At 46.7% G+C, this 23,141-nt stretch overlaps 1 protein-coding gene across 1 annotated transcript in view; it reads right to left on the reverse strand.

Annotated features, from left to right (window-relative positions):
• Positions 1-12,618: 12,618 nt before the first annotated feature.
• Positions 12,619-23,141, reverse strand: part of LOC119403450 (uncharacterized) — a 99,240-nt gene continuing 88,717 nt past the window's right edge. The window contains exon 3 of the mRNA XM_037670383.1: positions 12,619-13,179. Within this exon, the coding sequence (XP_037526311.1) occupies positions 12,619-13,179 (561 nt within the window). The remainder of the gene's footprint in view (positions 13,180-23,141) is intronic.

Here is a 23,141-nt window from a genome sequence, read left to right on the forward strand (position 1 = left end):
CTTCTCCGTAAGAGAAGCGGACGTGTTATTTTTAGGCCAAGTGTTCCGGACAGTGATGAGTAATTTTCCTCATTTTACTACCTTGAAGTCCTTTCACAAGACAGCGCAACAAAATAATATTTATTCGCTGTAATTTTGTTACTACAATGTCATTACCGCTGAGTGTGAAGTGCTTTGTAACTTTGCGTTGCAGACGCTTGGTGCAAGAGTGTGAAAATTTTGTCTAGAGGAAGCTCATTCGTGGGCTCACATTAGTCGGCACTCGCCAACAGCGACTGACGATTAGCCAAGGTTGAAGCAGTGCTGGCCAACACAAGCCGCGTATCAGCTGCCGCAAGTAAGATTAGGCACGCGTTAGCCACGGTCTGCGAATATTTAGAACGTGGACTCATCTTTAGCGAGCGGAAGTCAACAGCTTACAAATATTAGCAGTTAGCTAAGATTCACCAGGGCTAGTCAGCAGTTGCCCACAACTCTAGGCACCCTTACACAGCACTAGCCGGATGTTGCCGACGAGTTCTAGTTTTATAAAGCTAATACGGTAGATCTCAGTGCAAGCCTGTCATGTAATCTCATAATGTCTTCTTTTGCACAACACATATTTCAGCTAAAGAAATAATGAAGACATGCAATTCGTACAATGGTTGTGTTCTAAGGAACGTATGTCATAGTTCCTTTGATAATGTCAGATCATTCGATATATCATATTCATTATCCATATAATGCCTTGACATGTATGCCCTATGTCAAAAAAGTCGACAATGGCATTACGACATGTGCATCATTTATAAGCACCATTGATATCGCGATATCTTATACATGTTTTAAGTTCAACCCATAGCGGCGCGCTTTAGACGGACAGTGTTTTCGGCTTATGTCATGAGTAGGGCCGTGTTGCGTATCTGTAAATTTTATTTTTTCAATTGCTTGCTGCAGCGCTCACCTTCTGAACATGAAACACGAGCAAAAGTACTCGCCTCGTGACGCTGCCTGTTCACCTGAAGTGGGCTAATATGGGGTGACGTCCCTGAAGAGGAACAGCCCTGCAGACGACGACCCTTGCTGTGCACATTTTGTGGGCATGCACTTACCCTCGCCTTGCTCCCATTGCGCCGTCATATGGCTCTGATGCAAAGAAATGTCGCCGCTCGCGCTCACTAGTTTGAGATGTCGGCGGCTGTACATGTTGTGGATACCAGGGGATTGAAACGGCCATTGGGGCATGAGAATGACACTTTGTCATTTACGTCATGACAAAAGATATGCGTTCTATTCATGCCATGGCTTGTCATTGAAGTTCGCAATTGAATCATGTTTTGCCCTGTAAACATTGGCAAGCGTAACAAACAGGACGATCGTGAAAGCGCCAACAGGCATGAGGACAGACAGACAGACAGACAGACGGTAAGACAGACAGACAGACAGACAGACAGACAGACAGACAGACAGACAGACAGACAGATAGATAGATAGATAGATAGATAGATAGATAGATAGATAGATAGATAGATAGATAGATAGATAGATAGATAGATAGATAGATAGATAGATAGATAGATTTTACTTAACCAAGAAATGTATCGCATATAAAGTAAAGCTTGCGCTATTTCGTTCATCCGAATTTTTGTTCTGTTAAACACTTTCAAAAACGATGAATTTGTCTAACGAATTCACTCACTCTGGCGCAAAAGAGAAGCCCAGTTGGCTCCTGTTGCGCTTGGACGCCACCGAGATGAAGGCCTGAACACCTTTATCCAGTTTGTCGAGGCCACCCAGAAGGTTGTTCTTGCCGTCCTTGTAGAGGGAGTCGTAGAATATGTAGTCACATGTGCTTTCAGGAGGCAAGAACAGCCTAAGTCCCTGCGACGTATTGCGCACCGGTTCGGCCACCGTGCAGACGTACGTATACGGGGGCATCCGTTGGGCCGCTATCGAAAAGAACCACTTAATCAAGGAAACATATCAATGGAAGAAGTATTCCGTCACATTCAGTCGTCGCATAAAGTTACGTCGATCCACTAAGTTCACGAACTCTTTCAAGGAAACCTTTTTTTGTGCCGCGTGCACCTTTTAGCACCCATGTTGAAACACTCACCAACAGATTGATCTGTGGCGACGCTGACCTTATTTTCAGCGACTTGAGTATGGCCTACTCAAGAAACTAGCTATGTGTCAGTGGCATGATTCTCCCAGGAAGTTTTTTTTAGTTGACATCCAGAAGCTCTGCTGTGATGCAGCCTTGTGCGACTTTGTCCAATCTGCGCCAATTTTTTTAGGAGGTGGACATTTTGAGAGCGACGGTGGGGGAAGTACTAAGTTTAAGAATTTCAACTGTTCAAGTTTCCAGTTTTGACGCACTCCACATTTCATTGCTACTTGAACCCTTATGGCATGTATTACCCACATAGTAAACAGAAGAAAGGGTACCTGTTTACGAGCGCGGAGAGTGAAGTTGGCAATCATTAAAACCACAGGACAAGCTATTCGGTGTCTTTTCTACTCACCACAGCGGCAGTGGGGACGGCTCGCTGGCGTTGCGCGCGCAAAGTTTCTATTTATATTGCTAATTATATGTACAATCTAGACTGGTTTTTGCCGTCGGCGTCGTCGCTGTCATGTCTCGTATATGTATATCTATATTGTAGCCACAATGAAAAATACTTCCGACGCGCGGAACCGAACAGGCGACCTCTCGCTCCGCAGCGCGCGGCGTAGGACGGCTAGACCACGAAGACTACCACCTATCAGCATACTAACGCCGAGCTATTTATATATACCATTTACTTCAGCGTGATTTCTTGTGCACCAGCGAGCTGACGAGGAAGCGCGCGAGGGGCCTGCTTTAAAAGGCATCGCTAGCAGCGCGCTGTAAAAGGCATTGCCCTGCTCGTAGCGATGCTCTTTAAACAACACGAGCACGCTGTTCAAAAAGAAATAAGTAACGACTGTGACAGTCATTAGTTGGCGCTCGTCCTGTATAACTGTGCGTTCGTTTCTTGCGTCCTTCTTTATTTTTGTGCAGCGCGCTTCAAGCGTCGAGGCGTGACACTTGACAGTTCGCGCTCGTCCTGCTGTGTTCTTCTCATGCAGTCTTTGCGCTTGAGTGAGACGCTGGAAATTTCGAGCTGCTTTCGTTCTTCGGGGTACATTCCAATTTGATGCTGTCGTATGGATTGCTTCGCCGGTGCGGCGAAACTGTGACTTTTTGGTCATATGTTTCCCATCTAATCATCCAATCATGGACGCCAGCTTATCTCAGTATCCTGTTTTGTCTTGTGCTCTCCCCGCCTCCGTTTTGTCACTTGCCCTCTCCTCTCCAGCTTTTGTGCTTAGGGTGGAGTGTAAGAACCAACACATACACGCCCTACAGAAGGTAGTTGCCGCCTTCAAGAAGACAAGACCCCTTGTCGAGACAATGGTTCCAGCAACAATACCTGCTCTACGATTTTTCAGTTATTCCTGGAATATGTGATTCTCCCTTTCACATTTCAACTTCTACGTGTGAATTCAATCTCGTATTTCCATTGCTGTAACGATCCCTCGACGCTATGCCCATACATTGGGGACGATTTCGAGGTGTGAATGATTTTTGAGATTCACAGGTCGAACACGCAGTATTGGACAAGGCAAGAATATTTGGGGATTGTTGGGCAGTCCTTTCTATGCGCGTGAGTTACCGTAAATTTCAGAATATATATTCGATAGTGCTGACTTACCTTCAAATGGCGTGGGTCCGCTGGTCGTCGGGCCTACGAACAACAGAAACGTACAAGAAAGAAAATTTCGAAAATAACTTTTTTGGGGTTGTTTTAAAGGGGGCCCTGGAACAATTTTTTGAGCAATCATCGAAAGACCTCAGCATGGTAGTTTCTTGCCTCACGAATCGATAGCCGAGAGAGTTTTGTGAATCCCTCAAGCACGAAATCAGGAAATTTTTGAACGGGGATGACAAAGAGTTCAAAAATACATAAGCGTGTGCCTTGACTTTGAACACTTTATTTTCTTTAAAAAAAGTGTTTATGCCGTGGGACCAAGATTTCAATGACGTATTTCTTTCACGGAAATGAAGTCGAAAAAAATACACACAATCAGATGGTAAAGAAAAACTTCAAGCAAAATCATGTGCATAACCATCATGTACCGTCATGCCCTATAAACACACACATACACAGGAAAACATCTATGGTTGCAAGATTGCATTATGTGTACAAAAATGTGCGGCCCTGTTCATCTCTAACTAAATGGCAGTCCTGCTAAAAATAGCAATTACGTGTAGGAATACAACCGATGAGCGAAGCTCCTAGGAAATGGGACGCAAACGACCATGCGCCTGATCTCGCTGCTGGCTTTCATGAAGATGGTAGGGTGGGGAGCGGGTGGGGAGGCGTCTGCTGCACTCGGTGGGGGGAACGACTGAGCGAATGAGTGCGGCGCGCGCAGCACAGGGAGAGGCAAAGGTTGGAGAGGGGGGCGAGTGGTGATGCGGCGGGGAGCGTCGACGACGGCAACGGTACGCCACGCGCGGCTTTCGGCGCGCGCAGCTTTTCATTCTTTTTTTGCTCCGGCACCGGGGGGGGGGGCGAGACCGTTTGCTACTACCTACGACAAAGCGCCTGTAGTGCGCTAGGATGATGGTTGTCATTTCACAATCCACGATAAAGGTTGTGAAACTGAAGATGACTATCATAAGCAGTGTGTGCACAGAGCTTATTTCTTTTAACCTGGAATTTCTGGTGCTCTAGGACCAAACCACACAAGGCCTAAACATTGCCTCTTGAATCACCGGCCACTGTAACCTAAAACGATGCTTAAGGACAAGGGCGCTTGGACGGGACCGAGGAGTGCTGGCCTAAGGAACTTCGCTTCTAAAAAAGTTCCATGAAAGGGAGTGGAACCCACGACCTCTCGTTCCGCGACAACAGATGCTGGGTACGTTAAAAACTGCGATATGGTCACACCCCGGAGGCTTTACAACCGTTCTTTTATATCTCAGACTTTCCTATCACAGAGCTCTTAGTCACCAAGTAAAGTTATGCAATATGACCGTGGCCTCCGCACTTAGCTCCTGCAACGCGTCCTTGCTATACATCCGCCCCACTCGGCGCGTTTCCAATAGAAGTGCATTGTCAACGCCTTCATACACCGCGAGGTGGCGACCTTAGTCGTAGACTCGGCCTAGCTCATAGCATCCATCCATATTAAAAATAGCCCTGCGACACGCGCCTGCGTCGCCTGGCTCTAACACCGCGTCCCCGCTTACGGTCGTCCCGAGAAAAAATCGCGGCCGGGTTAGAGGATAAACACGATCCGAGTTGAGCTTCCCTCTAGTACCACCATGGTGTTCAAAAACTCTAATAAATGTGGCCGGATGTCCATCTCAGCCCAACTTCTGCGTCTATTCGGCGACGCTTTTTTGGCTGCCACATCACTTTCTCTGATTACGCTCTCACGGTTAACTACTACAGTTACCACAAAGGTTTGTTTAATTATTGATCATAAATGATAGTCCTGGGAATGGGGATGTGCCACTAAGCGTCAAAGTGTGTGCATCCACATTAAATGGTGCTATAGCGGGCAACCAGCAACCTACATTGTGCAAGCTCTCTTATATGAATGTACAGTAAACATTCATGTTCTTCTTGAAGACATATTTACTTTCGTGTTACACCGATTCCTATGGCGTAGCGATCAATTATGTCTTTTTTCTTTGGACTCATTGCCTCACTTTCGGCATGATGACGAGCTCACCAGTGAAATTCTGGAGTCTGTTCTCACATACCGAGTCACGGCGACATGGCGCCATCCCATGGCGGCTGCGGTAATTATGAGGCAGACGAATGCACAAATGAGTCAGGTTACTTTCCTTCCCGCCTACGACGCTGTCGAGCCCGTCTATCGGGAAATTTGCCTAGTGAAGAGCCAGCGATTTCGAGCTGTCTTTGGAGCGTAATTGTTTCAAAGAGTGCCTTGCCCTTGCTGCCTGCAGTGCTATAATATTTGGATCAGGTGTTCACAGCAGTAGCGACTGCCAGTCGGAAGCATTTTCATGCCATGTTGGAAAAAAACATGGCTGATCCCTCCGTCATAGGAATCGGTATAACACGAAAGTGAAACGTGTCTTCACAGAAGTAGTGCTCATTGTGTAGTGATATATGAGAGCTTGTACAATGTCTATTCGTGTTTGGCAGCTATAGCACCGTTTGACGTGGATGCACCCATGTTGACAGCATGTTTCTATCGCGACGACTAACGCCCATGATCATGATTAAACCGTTGTGGTAGCTGACGGTGTGAACATATATTTGGACAGAGCGAATCGTGAATCCCGCGTAAGGATGATATCAACAAGCTCATAATCAACACTGGTACCCGGTATGCACTTCTTCAAAGCATCGTCAATTAAGGAGAGAAACGGCACGGTGTGCGCCGTCTAGTAATGGGTAGCCGACGCCTGCGCTCATGCATACATAACACACACTGCGCTTCAGCAACACGGGTGGTAGAGGTTCGTAGCCTGAGCCGCAAACGCGTGCGTCCCGCTGGCCTCTGTCTCGCAGGCGCTGCTCTCGCTCCACCATAAGCGTGCGCAGGGTTCCCCTTCAGGGGGGGGCGAAGGTTCGTCGCAGCGCCCCCCTCCCCTGCTATCGCCCCACCTACATTGTATAGGGCTGACTTTGCGCCCCCCCTTCTCGCCCCCTTGCCCCCCTGCGCACGCCTATGCGCTCCCGTAGAAATCGCGTCCTTTCTGCAACGCATATTGAAGCAGTTTTGTTAGTCGGTGCTCTCGCAATTGGAGCAGTCGGCGGCGTAGAAATCCCATTGGTGCACGTGAAAGCTGCACTACTCCGATGAGCCGACGCACGCTAACACGAAGCCAAAGGCAAAGAACATAACTTCGTCAAGGGTGCCTCCGCGACGCCAGCGCGGCCAGTCTACCTCTCTGGTATCGAGACGCTTTAACCATGACCTCCGATATCTCGTGCGATCTCGGAGTAAGCTTTAGTAAGTGTCGATCGTGAAGCATTACTTCTTTTCACCTCTCACAGACGGCGGCACCGCCCCGCTCCGCCCGCCGCGAAAGAGAAAGTGTGAAAGATATAAGGCGCGTTCGCGCCGTGTCTAGCATCTCACGACCTAGCTTAGTCGGTAGGGCGTCGGGCGCTTGCCGTCGCGGCCGCAGCATCGTGGGTTCGATTCCCAGCGGGTATTTTTTTCTTGGCTTTTTTTCTTTCTCACCCGTTGGCGTCCATTTTATCAACGTCATATCCGTGACGGATGTACTTGGTGGACCCCGGCATAAAACACTTTCGTGTTAAAATATTCCAGGGCCTTTATGAAGGTGCATCAGCATCTGGGAGTCATTCAAACGTCAAGACACACCAAAATTTTCCTATTAAAAAAAACACCCACTTTCCTTCTGACAGTGCTACAAGAATTCTAGTCACACCCATTGTAACTACCTCTCGCGCGACGTCACAATGACAACGAAAATTCTCACTGTTAAACTGACACATAGACATCGATAATGGCCAATTATGCTGAAAGAAGCACAAAATGGAATTATTATAGACTATTTCGCCATTCCCCCTTTATTGGTGGTCAATATTTACCTGCGCACGCTAACATGGTTTGTCACACGACGTCAATAAAGGAAGAGGTCACACCGTGCAGTTGGGGTCTCCGCACCCAACTGGCCAATAGTGTGCCCAGGAACAGTAACAAATTTTAAGGGCGGAAGAGAGGGAGGGAAGGAGGGAGGGAGAGAGGAAGGACGGGTCTTTCAATGAGGGAAAAGATAGTGTCGCCGGTAGTACGGAGCTAATCGCGGCTGCCGCGTAGAGAGTACTTTATTGGAAATATGATGTTTTCAAGTCCTTTCAACACGGGTGCTGCTTAGCACGTGCTATTTGCAATGCACCGCTGCACGTCATCGTCTCATTTGGTACGCGAGCGGAATATAATGAAATCGACAGAAAGCAACTGGCTGCGGTGCAACTATTCTCCCATGATGACCTGTTATCGCTCAAATAGCCCGATTAAACCAAAGCTCTTAAGTGAGTTCTGTGGAATTCCACAAGGTGGCGGAAGTGTTACGAAAAGAATAATTGTGAACCACCCGTTTGTAGATAAACACCATGAGGAAATCCATCAGAATTTAAGAAGTAAAGCTTCTTAGTTGAAGAAAAAAGTTGCTAAGCTTGCACTAAGCCGCGCAAGACTTGAAACAGCGACACTGGACGATTCTGCAGACTGCTCTTGTTGCTTCTAGATTGATTCTAGGCCCTAGCTATGTGTTGAAAGTTCTATGTTCCTTCTAGATATTTGCTAGGTTTTACCTTCAGCTAGGTTGTTTCTACATTGATTCTCAGAGCAGAAAGGTTCCACTTAAACCGCAGACAGTCACAGACACGACATGGTTGTCCAAACTCCAGAGACAGAAACTCGCGCTGAAACCAAGTGTTCGCACTTCCATAGATCTACGGGCATTTCAACGTTGGCGCAGGCCTTCCATGGCTTTGGGGTCTTCTCGTAACCGCCGTGGTCTTTCCCGTTCCCTAGTATTCTCTCGTTGCACGTATTCAGGGTCTTCGACTGGCTACCGTCTCTTCGCAGTCATTTTTTGGGCACACTGATACCTTATTCATTTTTAGTGGACCGGTAGTGAGCAGTGGGATTTAGCCGATTTCTGTGGCACACACCCGTTTATGATGGTGATAAGTTTCTCGATCGACACACAAGAAACGAGTTTCTCAACATATTCTCTGGTAAAAGTAGACTTGGTCCAGGGATTGAACACCGGGACCAATTCAAAGGTTTTAGTCTCGGGTTCAATACCCGGACTACGATGAAGCTTGCTTCAAGTTAGAAACTTTCCTTTATAAGAAATATGTATGAATTTCCTAATCGCTTCATTCTACAACCGGGTGGTTGGAAAATAACGCTGTCAAATAAAGCTGTCCTCACTTCTGCAAGCTCCGTGGTTCTCATCAGCCGGGTGGGATGGGAGGGTAACAAAAAGACGTTGGAGAACGTGATGCTGTTCGCTCTCAAATGAAGAAGAGGACTAGTCGCCAACAAGGATAGTGTTTGGATCCGCGCTTCCGTAAGCGCTGCGTGTGCCTATTTAGCCTTGCGCACTGAGTTGTACTTTTATGTCATTTCATTCATTAAAAGAAACTCGCGTGGTGTAGTTTTACTATAAAGTGCATAGCACTTACGCATCGCGGTCAAATACCTATAGATGAGACATCGACATCGGGATGCTATTATTGACACGTTGGCAAAGTTCCAATCATCCTAGGTATTCACAATGGTACTGAGCATCCTAGGCATCTTTGCAAATCGGCCATGTCAGCACCACTGAAAACTAGCCCAGCGGCCATTATCATAGCCTACAACAATGATGGAATGTGTTTCATTAAAGTGGTGGATATTGCAGTGTGCATGTTTCAGGCGGTGTGGGTGATCGCTCCCACTCTGAGCAATTAACCTGGGATTCTGTGTCTATTTGGCTACCCTGAACCGAGAATGAAATAAAGCAGGTCATCCCATGAACGGATGCGCACGGTAGGCGTCACCTCGTACCCCAGAGGCGGCTTACCCTCTGCCGCCATTAATCAAAATTTATGTACCCTTCCGATCCCCGCTGAGGGTATAAATTGAACGCAAATACATGGGTTTCCAATTATCTTAGGGGCGTGGGGGTGACACATTAAGCCGGATAAACTGCACATTCAGTGTTGCACACAAACACCTCCCTTGTATCCGCCATGTGTACTAAACGCCCCACAATTATGATGGAAAACATTCCATGATAATGCTGAAATATGGTAAAGGATGATGGAGAAACATGAAATAGCGAAGAAGACTGGTATTTAGAGGTTCCGCGCAGCAACCCTTCAAAACTCATTTGTGCTGGGTACGCGGAAGCCGCTGTCGGGTCAACCACCTGTATTGAAGAGCCGGATAGTTTTTTGATAACTTGTAGCTAACGGGGTCTCAGAAGTAATTATACGCTCTTTGATCTTGTGCATATTGCCACGGGACATACTGTCATGCATATTGACATTGACAACACTGCAACATTGCTACTTACACGCGCTACAATCTAAGAGTCCATTAATTGTGCCCGTTATCTTTAGACATCTTTATTTCCCTGCAATTGATAATCCTTTATGCATGCTTACTGCCATCACCACTCATGTCTGCCAAACCTCAGGACATCGATAGTACTAACAAATAAAGACATTAGCGAATCCAGCCATCTCTCAATTCTTATTGGGCGGAATAACGGAAGGACCTCTGTGACTGGGTCATAGTACCATCACCGCTGCATTCGAGAGCACGGCGCCTTCTGACGATGTTCAGGAGAGCACCCCACGTTTGAGAAGCTCATTAATTTCGAACTAATGGATGAAACAAAAAGGCCATCAGACCAGATCGGCAACAGGCATTGGTAAAAAAAAATCTTAAAAGACCATTGCAACAGGAACCATTATGAGGCATAGACAGCTTCACATATGCGCAATCGTTCAACGAAAAATAATATGGAGAAGTCTTATGCAACGGGTTCGACTTTTGTTGCAGTGTGCTTGACTGGCAGAGTTGCCGCATTATAAGATAGGAATGAGAGAGAGCTTACGGCGCACAATTGAAAACGGCAGGCGCGGCGACGTGTCGTTTTCGCTTGTTCTGTTTCAGCGTTGTTGCACACTTCTTTTAGAAAAAGAAAATAATGAACTACCTACTTCTAGCCGAAGCCACAAGAAAATCCGTGATTTTTCACCAAGAAAGCTACTTAATTGCCACAAAGTTTGTCTTGTTCCGGGGATTGTAACCAGGACTAAAGCATTTGTTTTAAGCTACCGAGGCAACTATCTATAGGTAGCCCAAGGGAGAATTAATCGAGAACTCGAAGCACGTGGACTCATAATATTTTAAATTAGGTATGCCACCTTGCGGGTTACCGCAAAAATCACTTCCAATATTCTGTGTCGATGCTCTTCGATTCACCCTCGCGCTTTTGTTAGCTACCTCGATAGCTCAATAAAAAGAGCGACCGTCCCTTAAAGGCGTTGGTCCCGGGTCTGATCCCCGGACGACGACGGATTTCAACAAAGAAGCTTTTTTTTTCTGAGAAACCTGTGTCGATTTCCTTGCGACGTCTTGCTAAAAGTGGGTGGTGTTACGATCGGCCCCTGCGCCGAAATGAAAGCGGCGTCCCCTGTTCTTCGAACCGGGCGCCGAAGCGCTGCTTGCCTTGACAATGGTTCAAGCGCTTGAATTGTCCTCCCGAGATGGGACGTGAGGCGCCGTGCAGTCCGGCCCATCGGCGTTCGGCCAGACGACCATGATAGTTTCCTGTCGCCAAATATACCTTGACGAGACAGCGGCGTCCGCGCGGATGACAACCAGCCCCACAAATTGATCGACAAGGTGCTTCGGAACTGCAGACCTTTTGTGTCCGAGCGTGGGACCCATCGCCCTATGGCCTTCGCATGGCGGGGACATGTTGCACTCTTTGGTGCAAAAGCAGCAGAGTGCGGTGGCCACGCCCCAGTCGACGACGCTGACATGGGCGAGTGTGGGTGGCACCCTCATTAGTGTTGTGTGGAACGCGATTGGACCGTCCCAACTTGCAGAAATTCCCCCATCTAGGGATCTGGAGAAAGAGACCCTTTAAAACGAGCCCCGCGGGCTCATTCGAGCGCAATCGTCGTAATGTAGACACGAAATGCTCGTCCTGTAGGACGAAATCGTCATGCAGAAACAAACTGCTCGCCCATGTAAATAAAACCTCTGTTAAGTTTGCCTTCCTCCAGCCTCTTCCTCCGGAGTCTCTGGTGCCTCCAAAGGCCGGTCGCAACAGTGGTTGTCAATTTGCCCTTCATAACCCTCGCCTCACCTTGAATTCCGCAGAACTCTTCTTAAATATCCTCTTTTAGTCTTCTATTTAATGTGATTTTAGAGGCCATATGCGTCATTAGTGTTTTCCCCTGTGTCACAATAAATGTCCCAAATACCGTAAAACAAATGTAGTGAACACTCTGATAGTGGCTGTTACTGCCGTTATATAAACAATTATATTCGTAGTTGTTGCGGCTAATGCAGCTCCGTCTTTCGTCGACGTCACGGTTATCAAGGTCGTCAACATACATGATAATAATAATAATATCTGGGGTTCAACGTCCCAAAACCACGCTATGATTATGAGAGACGCCGTAGTGGAGGGCTCCGGAAATTTCGACCACCTGGGGTTCTTTAACGTGCACCTAAATCTAAGTACACGGGCCTCAAACATTTTCGCCTCCATCGAAAATGTCGTCAACATACATTTATGGTAGTCATGACTATGGCCTTGCTGTTTGCACTCACTGTACTGATAGCGCAGTGTCTTTTTCATTCACTCTAACCACCTTGATTTGGCCGGTGTCATTGTGGCATCACGTAAGCCCTTTAGTTATGATTAAAGCAGAAAAACTCGTGTACTTAGAATTACTTAATCTCCACGTTGCAGTCCCCCAAGTACACAAAATGAATGCATAAACCCTCGTTATGGCGGACCTTATAGCAATATTCCAGTTCCGGATAATGAGGCCCTGAAATCTAGAGAATATTTCAAACTGACCTCTTGTGGTCGTCCGTGTGGTAGTCGGTCGTGGCGTGCGAGTCGTTGTAGTCGGAGTCGTCCGTGTGGTAGTTGGCCTTGGCGTGCGAGTCGTTGGAGTAGGCGTCGTCCGTGTGGTAGTCGGTCGTGGCGTGCGAGTCGTCGTAGTCGGAGTCGTCCGTGTGGTAGTTGGCCGTGGCGTGCGTGTCGTTGGCCTGGGTGTCGGCCTTTTGGTAGTTGGTCGTGGCGTGCGAGTCGTTGGAGTCGTAGTCCTCCGTGTGGTAGTTGGCCGTGGCGTGGGAGTCGTTGGCCTGGGTGTGGGCCTTGTGGTAGTTGGTCGTGGCTTGCGAGTCGTCGGCGTCGGAGTCGGCCGTGTGGTAGTTGGCCGTGGCGTGGGAGCCGTCGTACTCGGAGTCGGCTGTTTGGTGGTTGTCCGCGGTGTGGGAGTTGGAGGTGTTAGCGTGGGAGCCTGAGCAGTACTCGAGGTCGAAGGTGAAGGAGTCGCTTGTGGCGTGGCAGCTGGTGTACTCGGAGTAGCAGCAGGCGTTTGGTAGGGAGTGGCATCCGTGCTCCTTTGGTGAGGATCAGGCAATGCAGTGGTTACAGACATGGTTGTCATATACACAGGCGGGCGTGGGATTGGCAAGGAAGGCCCTGAGCTGTCCCCTCCTCCACCTCCACCACTACCGACGAAAGAGTCGTCGTTCCTGTCGGTGGCATCTTCAACACCTAGTAAAAAAAGATCCAAGCAGCGATTAGGTGTAAACGGGAGGTGCAGAAGAAAAAGGAAGCAAAACCCATTGTCTCATAACGCCCTTCCTAGTTTCTGTGTTGGTTGCATACTTATTTCATTGAAGTGTTACGTGCACAACGCTCAACGCTGCCCCTTTCTCGCTGTTTACTATTGTGAGGAAGAAGATCGACACACCACATCACCGTCCGCTCACGCGCACTGACAGTTCACTCTCTGGCTACGCCCTGCCTGCTGCTGCTGCTGCGATCGTCGCTCTGATTTAGTACCTCAATGAAACGTCGTAACGGTTCAACGTGCCGTCGGAGAGTAACAAAATATTCAAAATAGTAGTGATCTACGGGTATGTTCGCTGCTCCGAGGTCATGTCCAGGATATCACTGTATAAAAATGACTGACATTGCAGACCAGGCCTATAACACCACTTGCATACCACTGCCTTTATACAACTTGGTGGTTTCCATATGTTGACACAATATGCGGACCTTTTCCAGTGAATATTGACTAGCGCAATTACTCAAATAGTTGGAAGGCATCAACGAAGATGTCACTGGCCTTAGCGAAGTGAGCATACCAGGCGAGCATATATATTACTGAATAATCTGTGCGTCCTCGCTACATAAGGCACTTTGAATAAACAAAAAAATAAAGGTGCTTCTCATTCAGGACACAGCAGACATTGCACAATGTCATCGATGTGTTTTACTGTATGAATGAAGTGTGAGCAAAACTGAATTTGAAATTATTAACTAAAAGGAACACAAGAACGCACTCCAACTTCCAGCCTTGTTAACAAAGAAGAACAATGTTAGGATGATGCGGAATTAGCATTCAAATAATTACTTTTTCAGAAAAAGCAATTGGTAACTGTGATGCAGGCTCAAGAAATACTAGAAAATAGTTATTCGAACTCTCACAATGAAACTAACTACCTGCAACGAACAGCTTCTTTCGAAAGTCTACAAATATGAAGTGAACATGGAAAAGGACCCAAAGGAGACAGAAGTAGCTATATAGATTAAATAGTGCATAACAACCCTGGTATAAAAATACTGGCGCAGGCCTACTGACGGAGGTTAACAACTAAATAACGGCGCCACCTGGATAAATTCCAAACAAAGATCAATAAATATAAGATTGCCCTTGAGAATAAGTGCTATGGCTCAGAAAAAGTAGAAATAACGATAAAGAGGGACGGAAGGAAAACGTAATTGACTGATTTAGGTTGCAGTAATGGAAATTTGAGGTTATGTAGCTAGGCAAAAAATATGCTTACCTAAAGCCCTATTGTCTCAATGTAACAATAGCTGATGAAAGTGACAACCTCAGTAGATAAAATAGTACTTGTTCAAGTATTGAAGCCGATCAAGATTATGAAACTCAGTGACATACAGGACTATGATGTTAAGCAATTAAAAGCAGCAGTGAAAAGGGTGGCCGGGTCAAATCGGCTAAATGGAAGCTCTGTACGGGAAGGGTCAACATTCACAAAGTAAGAAATCACCGCCATATCCACGAAGTCAGTCATGTTAGAGGAGCTTGCTCGGACATGATCAGGTAACCCGCGAATCCTCCGTACACTTTCCTGTACAATCATATATAGCCGTGACAACGTTGCTATATATACATTAGCCCTCTTGGCTTCGGCCTCCCGGGCTCTCACCGCAGGGTCTTGGCGGCGAGCCCGCCGCGCAGCAGCATGAAACGCCGTCTTGGCTGGGGTGTTCATGCTGCGGAGCGGCAACGAAGAGTGTTCGCTGAGTGAGCTCCTGGCGAAGAGGAAGGAAGCGCGCCAAACGAGAGGCGCGGCCCTCTAGCTGTCACCTATCTAACTAGCGCCTGTGCCAGCGTGGCGTGCGCCGCCTTGAGCAGCGGCGCGCCATCTAGTGAGTATTCTTGAAATCACCGGAGAGTGTACACGCCGGCAACAAACAAGGCGCGAGCACAGGGAGCAAGCTTCTAAAAAATAGCCAGGGCAGTGCCATTAGATGTTTTGTCATTAGACAAATAGCGAAGGTTGGCAATGAGTTATTCTTCAAAGCATAGTTCGCTGAAAATTCCCCCAGCCTGGTGAGAAATCAAGGTAGAACGCGACAATGTAGCTAAGTTTACCTATCGATGAGGTCATCAGGCTGTAAGAGGTACTGGGTCGGATAAACGGCTGAAGAAGGCAGCTTTACAATAGAAATTATCGAAGACTGGGGTGACCTTTTATTTATTAAACCTGCCCAAATCAAAACGCTATATTTTAAGATAATCCCGTATGAATAGTGGCATATTACAGTGAGGCTGACTTCCTCCTGTATCAGCAACTGATGAATTCAGTGCGCTCGTTCGTGCGTTATAGTGGGTGGTGAGGGCGGTATGTGCTCAAGCAACAAATGTTCGAAGCTTCTTCCCGCTATGGGCAAGACTAGTGGAATTGGCGCAAGATAAAATAGCCAGCAGCCAAGAATATCAGAAATGTCCCCACTAGAACAGAATGAAATCGTTACTGATTGCGACATGATTTCTTCGACAAGTTTCTGACTGGTGTCACATCCCTGTCTGCATGCGGACATTCTAGAACCGGAGGAGTGCTGGCGCAAAAAGTTGAAGTGTGGTGGATGGTGGGCGGAAGAGAGGGGGGATGGTAGTCTGAACTAAATTTAGAGGGACACTAAACAGAGACAATAAATCGGTTTAGATTGATAAATTTTGCTCGGAGATCTGTAATGTCGTTAATTTCGCCATCATATGATTATTATTAGAAGAGCAAATCAAGGACAAAGTTTCATGTCACGGATTTCAAAATGCATTTATCGTATTTTGGCGCCATTGACTCAACAAATTTACCCCAAACTTGCTATGTTAAGTCTATGACGCCCCTCAGAGGGCAATGTATTCCATTTTTACCAATTAGAAACTACGTAGTCCCTAGTAGGCGCCGTCAAAACATGTGACGTCACGGCAAATGGTGCGGAAACTTCAAGGTGGCGTCGCCACCCACGTTTTGTTCTTGCGCGTTTTCTCGCTTACTAACCGCCTTCGCGCAGCAAACGTGGTGTTTTTGGTATCGTGAAAGAGTAGTTTACTAATATGAGAAAAATCGTGTTGCTCTTTAATGTCCCTCTAAAGATAACGCTGCCGTTTGAAAGGCGTTATCTGTATAATATATATGGGTAACCTATGAAGGAAATTTTACGTGAAGATTCCAGAAACATAGGGGAGCTAATCTTCAGAATGATTGAAATCTCGATGCCGATTCCTAAATATAGTTTTATTACCGGGTCATGTTTTAACAGAGGGTAACCAGATGGGGTGAATCACGGAGAAATGCTTGAGACCAGCCACGTCTGTGTAGCTCATGAACATAGGTATTAGGAAGATAAAAAGAAATATGAGACGAAGACTAATGTGCGGCAGGGCCGCTATGGGAAGGTACGCGGGCCACGTGTTTTAGAACGCTATTCTAAATATATTACTTTTAAAAACATACTGCGTACACGCAGTCCACGCAGGGTGCATAAAATGCATTATTATGTAAATAAAGTAATACGGCACTTTAGGTTATAAGAATACAGCTTTAAACAGTACTAGTGCACAAGGTAGTGAGAACTAACAGACAGTCAGACCAAGGACAGTATAAGGTGTGTTGGTTGTATTAATTGCGACATAAATGAAGAGAAATTTGATTAGACGAAAACATAACTTGCCGCTGGCAGAGACCGAACATTCAACCTTCCAATAACTCGTCCGATGCTCTACCACTTGAGCTTCGGTGGCACTCATCCTCCCGTCCATTTTATTCGTTATATCTGTGCATATAAACTTGCGAGTGTTATGAGCACCATTCGTAGCCATGACGGCGAGTGTGGAGCGCTCTTTTTCTGCCTGCTGGCGTCACATAGCATATCATCATTTTATGAGCTGACAGCTGACCAATAATAACTCGCATGGTATCTGAAGGCATGAAGTCTGGCAGAGTCTGCCTTGCTGTGAATGAAAGAAATAAGGAAAGTTTTAATGGCTCGTTTGTTTTTCAATAGAAATAGAATTAATGAGAAATAGCATACATTCCCTATCAACATCCCCTATACATTCCTTGGCATGACTGTCTGCTAGTTTTCATTAATGTTGTATCTAACAAAGAAAAAACGAGCCCTTAAACGAGCCCTTCTTTCATTCATTTAGGTTCAAAAGGCAGAAGAAAACTTTTACGAAGACAAGTTGTTGAAGTCATAAGTCATGCGCGGAAAGAAATGGCATTTAAATAGCCAGATTTGCTCAAAATAAGCGATTAGAGCGTTTCTGTGACGTTGGCGAGTAGGTCTCGTCTTTAGTAGGCATACATACGTACATTGCCAGTACAGGTGACTGCTTTCACTAGCTCACAAAGAAATTCTATACCCTAAGTGTTTTTCAACGCACTTCAAATGTTAGTGCATTATTATACATCTTTAGTTTAGTCAGCGAGGGCAATTTTGAAAATTTGTTATAAACAATCCGGAAAGCCTGTCTGAAACCTTCCCTTTTATGTTATATTGAGGGTAGGGGTCAGACAATAATGGCGTATCTTAGCTTCGATCGAAGTAGGACGAAGCGTTTAGTCGGATTAACTAATTTGCTCTCAACAAAAGGTATAAGCTTGCCTTTAAACTTTCGTGACAGTGAAGCCTTTATAAAAATACAGCAATCGCTGGACTACCTTTTCGTGTGGCTATTGTAGAAACAGAGCGAGCGCCAAACCCTCGTTTCGCAGTAGCATACAAGAGTAATTCTTACTACTGTGCGTCATAAGTACGACGGCTGCCAGGCCAATGAACATGAAGACGAGAAAGCAAACAGTGATTGTGAAGCAGTACATCGGTGCCGATGAATCTCTGAAATCAGAAAGGTGATAAAACTTAAAGAAAACAGCAAATCCCACGCAATGTGTGGATCGATGAAACGCGAAGCTTTCAGCAAGGAGCTCCATACACCGTATAATTTGACTTTGAGATAAGCCAAGATATTCATGTCATGGCAAGTCATTCACCACCGCAAGCTTTTCGTGCAATTATCGTCTGGCTTATTTATCCCATGCTAATGAGACGATCGGAATGACTTCATGGCGTTTAAATCACTTCTGTTTTTTATCTTCTGATAGACATGACATGCATGGCATGAACATTCACGTCATCACCTGTTGGTTATATAGCCATGACCGAACGTCATATTACGCACATTTTCGTATACAGCAAAGTATGGAAACCAACACCCTGACAACACGGTGGTGCCTTGTCGTCTATTTAAGACATACGAGACATTGACCTCATACTATCATTTCATGAAACAAATTGTTTTAAATGCGAAGCATTTCTTAGCGAACCTTTGGCACTTTGATCATTTCTATCTATCTATCTATCTATCTATCTATCTATCTATCTATCTATCTATCTATCTATCTATCTATCTATCTATCTATCTATCTATCTATCTATCTATCTATCTATCTATCTATCTATCTATCTATCTATCTATCTATCTGGCCGCCTACGCCTCGGTGCTTTCATGATCGCCTCCGTAACTTGGTGTAGACCAAAATTGGCTTGGGAGGGTAAGATTATTTCATGAATATTACTATCGGGTCATGACATGAATAACCTGAAAATCCTGTAGAGTACGACGTCAAACCCTTTCCTCCAGACACGTGTGGCACATAACCGTTTACCACGGGCCGCGGTATACAGGTGTACGTCACAGGTGATTGACAGTTTATATCTACCCAGGAATGGCGAGAACAGATATTGCTAGTTTAAATACGAGAGCGTTAAGAAGAACCGACATCGGAAGCTCTGACTTGACGAATGGAAAGAATGAAAAAAATTACATAATATCCACGGGGTGAATGATGATGAGTGGTGCGAAGCTCCAGAGGGCATCATCGGTAAACCGTGAATACGAGTGATTCGCCCCACTAAAGAGTGACGACACGCTTCGGCCTCTCTTTCACGTACGGCAGGATCTTGGCGCCAATGCCGTGCTGCCTGGGCCTCTCGTTCTCGAACGGCAGATTCTTGGCGGCGTCGCCGAGCAGCCGCCTTGTGCGCTCGCCGCTCCCCAGCAGCCTTATCCATGCGACGACTCCGAGTGCGCACCAAGAGCGAGTGCCGTTTATGCTCGCAGGCGTCCAATGGCAGGTGCCACATATGACATCATTCATATTTTCATAACATCACATCTTTTCATCATATTTAATCATACTACAAGTATAGTTTTATAACATCTCGCATCTCGCATCGGCTGCTCAACAGTCACCTGTGAAGCGCCGGCGGTGGCCATTTCTCCTGATGTGGGGCTTGGCTAGAAAAGTTCCAGAGGGATGGCCTTGGGACTAAGGCCTCGCAGTCGGCGACTGTAGCGGTGGACAGGAGTATCCACTGCAGGAACGGGCTGCGGGATCGGACTGGCAGAACCGCTTCGAGAAGGGGTGGTGAGCATCAGGCGTTGAAGTCCGAAGAACCGAAGACCCGAGCGTCGTATTCCTCAGAGAAATAGTGGTTGCTGCTCCAGCTTCCCACTTCGTCGTCCTCGGTTATCTAGCCGGCCTTGAGCCGTGTTTTCATCATATACAAGTACCGCCATCTAGCGCACACTCCACGAACTAAACGAGAGGTGGCTACTACATACATCGGGGACGCACGACTCACGGCTTAAGGAGCTTCGCCCCTAAAAAATCACATCATATGTACGTGGTGAATGATGATGAGTGGGGCGAAGCAAACTCGCGCTGCAGCACGGCGATGGCATTGGCGCGAGCGTGGTCATTCTTGATGGAAGATATTGTGACTAGATTGTTTGAGAACCACAATCTGTTGCACACACCGCAACTATGGCCGAAACTGTTATCAAGGAAGTCCCGCTGGAAGCGCGCGTCGGCGCCTTCGGGCAGAGCCCGCCTGATGCGTTTTGCAGCCACTTCACGTGCTCGCACAGCCTCGGGCTCTGCCTGCCGGTACGCGCGCTTTGTTGCCGCTTCACAGTCCTCCACATTTTGAAGATCCGATTCGCGCCGCAGCCGTGCAGCTTCGGCCTCGCAGGATCGAACGGCGGGGTCTTCGCGCCGCAGCCGTGCAGCTTGTCGAGCAGCTTCGGCCTCGCGGGCTCCAACGACGGGGTCTTCGCGCCACAGCCGTGCAGCTCGTCGGGCAGCTTCGGCCTCGCGGGCTCAAACGGCGGGGTCTTCCCGCCGCAGCCCTGCAGCTTGTCGGGCAGCTTCGGCCTCGCGTGCTCGAACGGCGGGGTCTTCTCACCGCAGCCGTGCAGCTAGTCGAGCAGCTTCGGCTTGGCGGGCTCGAACGGCGGAATCTACTTCGCGGCGTCGACGTGCAGCTTCGGCCTCGCGGGCTCTCACCTCAGGATTCTGTCTGCGAGCGCGCGCTGCCGCCGCCTTCCGTGCCTCCGTTCCGCAGCGTTGTCTTCCATCTGGCGACTCCGAGCTAAAGAGAAAGCGTGCCAAGAGGGAGCCTCATGACGCGTGACTTCTGAAATGTTGCCTTCGGGTGTTGTTGAAAACACGAGACGCAGTAAAGAAGAAAGAACGCCAGACAGGCGAACACGCACGAGAGTGTCACTTGTCAACGTCGTCGTCTTCTTCCACTGCATAACAGAGAGCGCGCTTGTCACGAGCTAGAAATGGCTAGTACAACGCTACAAACAAACGGAGGATGGACAGACCCACGGCATAAGAAGCTTCGCCCCAGAAATTAGGATCTCAGCAGAAATCGAATCCAAGCATTCTGCGTAATAATGAGGTATTGTACCACAGATCCACGCCAGGTCTATAAACCGGTCTGGAAAAACAGCCTATCAAGGCGTAATATCGGTGCAACGTCGCTTGTGGTTGTGGTGCTGGCTATCTAATTTTACAATAGTAACTATATCTGGGGTTTAACGTCACAAAATTATGATATGATTATGAGGGACACTGTAGTGGAAGGGTCCGGAAATTTCGACCACCTGAGGTTCTTTAACGTGCACCTAAATCTAAATACATGGGCCTGAAACATTTTCACCTTCATCGAAAATGCAGCCACCGCGGCCGGGGTTCGATCCCGCCACCTTCGGGTCAGCAGTCGAGCGTCATAATCACAAGGCCACCGTGGCGGAGCGTACAATTTTACAAGAAAGCAATAAACAATGCATATGTACCGCTACGATACAGGCGTCATATCACATTAACATCGGTGGTTCCAGTGTTGGCTCCGCTTTTATTGCAACCTAAAGAACATTCCATTTGTATTCCTATGATTCAGCATGCTATATTGAAGCAACTGCTCGGCCCCGGAGGAATACATTAACGAAAGTAACGTATGATATTCCCATGGTTGCACCATACACTCCATTTAGTTTCGAGAATATTGACGTATGTACTCTAACGTAAGGGCTGAAATGTCACGTCACACCATAAGCTACCCTTTAAACGCCAGTGTAGTCGACGTCCCTGGTAAGCCCACGATGTGCACACAGCTACTACACTTACAAACACACGTCGATCCAGCTCGTAACGCTTGGCTCAAAGCCATAAGATATAGCACAGAAGGTACTCCCTGACTGCTTCGCATTACACCGATTCCCACAACGCGTGGGATCTGCCATGTTTTTTTCATACGCTACTGCGAGGTCACGCCAGTTTTTTGGTATATGCGAAGTTGATTAATCGAGTACTAGCGCTCCTGCACCGAATCATGTAAATGATGACACATACGATGTGTATAACATGATATTGATATTATGACCTGTAAAATATGTTCGTGGTACACTCATGAAGTACCATGAAAATTTTTGTGTATCAAGTTAATGAGTCGTTTACATATGTTTGTCATGCGCGTGCTTGCATATATATGCCGGTGTATACCATGCACGTACCGTCCTTTATGTTTGTCGCACTCAAGCCAATTTCGGCATATATCATGTCATGGCCGCGGCATCACCGCGAGCTCTAAAATATCTCATGCAAATCATGACGTGCATAACATGCATGACAATTTTCTTATTATGACCTGCAGTGCATGTTCCTTAGAGAGTCATCACATCGCAAGCCAATTTTGGTGTACATAGACATATTGAAACGGCCTAAAGATTAAAAAACCATGTCGTGTAAATTATGAGGCATATAATATGCACATAAATATGCTCATGTTACGACTTCTCATTTACGTGGGTCCTACAAGCATGTGATGCCACAGATATTTTGCTATGCGTATTAGGTTAATGAAATGGCCACGAGAGCGGAAAGATAGTGTCGTATAAATTGTAGAGTACATGACATGCATTTAATGATGGCCATGCTACGATCTGGCATTTATGTTCGTGACACACTCTTGTCATGGGAAACAATTTCGGTACATATCACGTGAGCGAAACGGCCACGACAGCACATAGTCGTAGGCGGATAGATAGATAGATAGATAGATAGATAGATAGATAGATAGATAGATAGATAGATAGATAGATAGATAGATAGATAGATAGATAGATAGATAGATAGATACGTTCAAAGTGGCTGATTTCACTAAGTGCTTCACACTTAATAGAGAATATTCTCAACAGTGAGAGACATCGTTGCGTCGTTAGAGATGATTCTCAAAAAATAAACGCTGTAGTTCCCAAGTTCTAGCTTATGCGCGAAATAAAGGTGCTTACCAAAAGTGAAGGTGAACGTAATATATGAAATCTTAGAAAAAGAACGAGTGGAAACCACGAAGAATTTAGGTCATAAATTCTTAGCCGTCCGCCATCGAGTCCGGCTAGAGAAGTGTC

Source organism: Rhipicephalus sanguineus, chromosome 8 (assembly GCF_013339695.2).
Source record: "Rhipicephalus sanguineus isolate Rsan-2018 chromosome 8, BIME_Rsan_1.4, whole genome shotgun sequence".
Taxonomy (NCBI): Eukaryota; Metazoa; Arthropoda; class Arachnida; order Ixodida; family Ixodidae; genus Rhipicephalus; species Rhipicephalus sanguineus.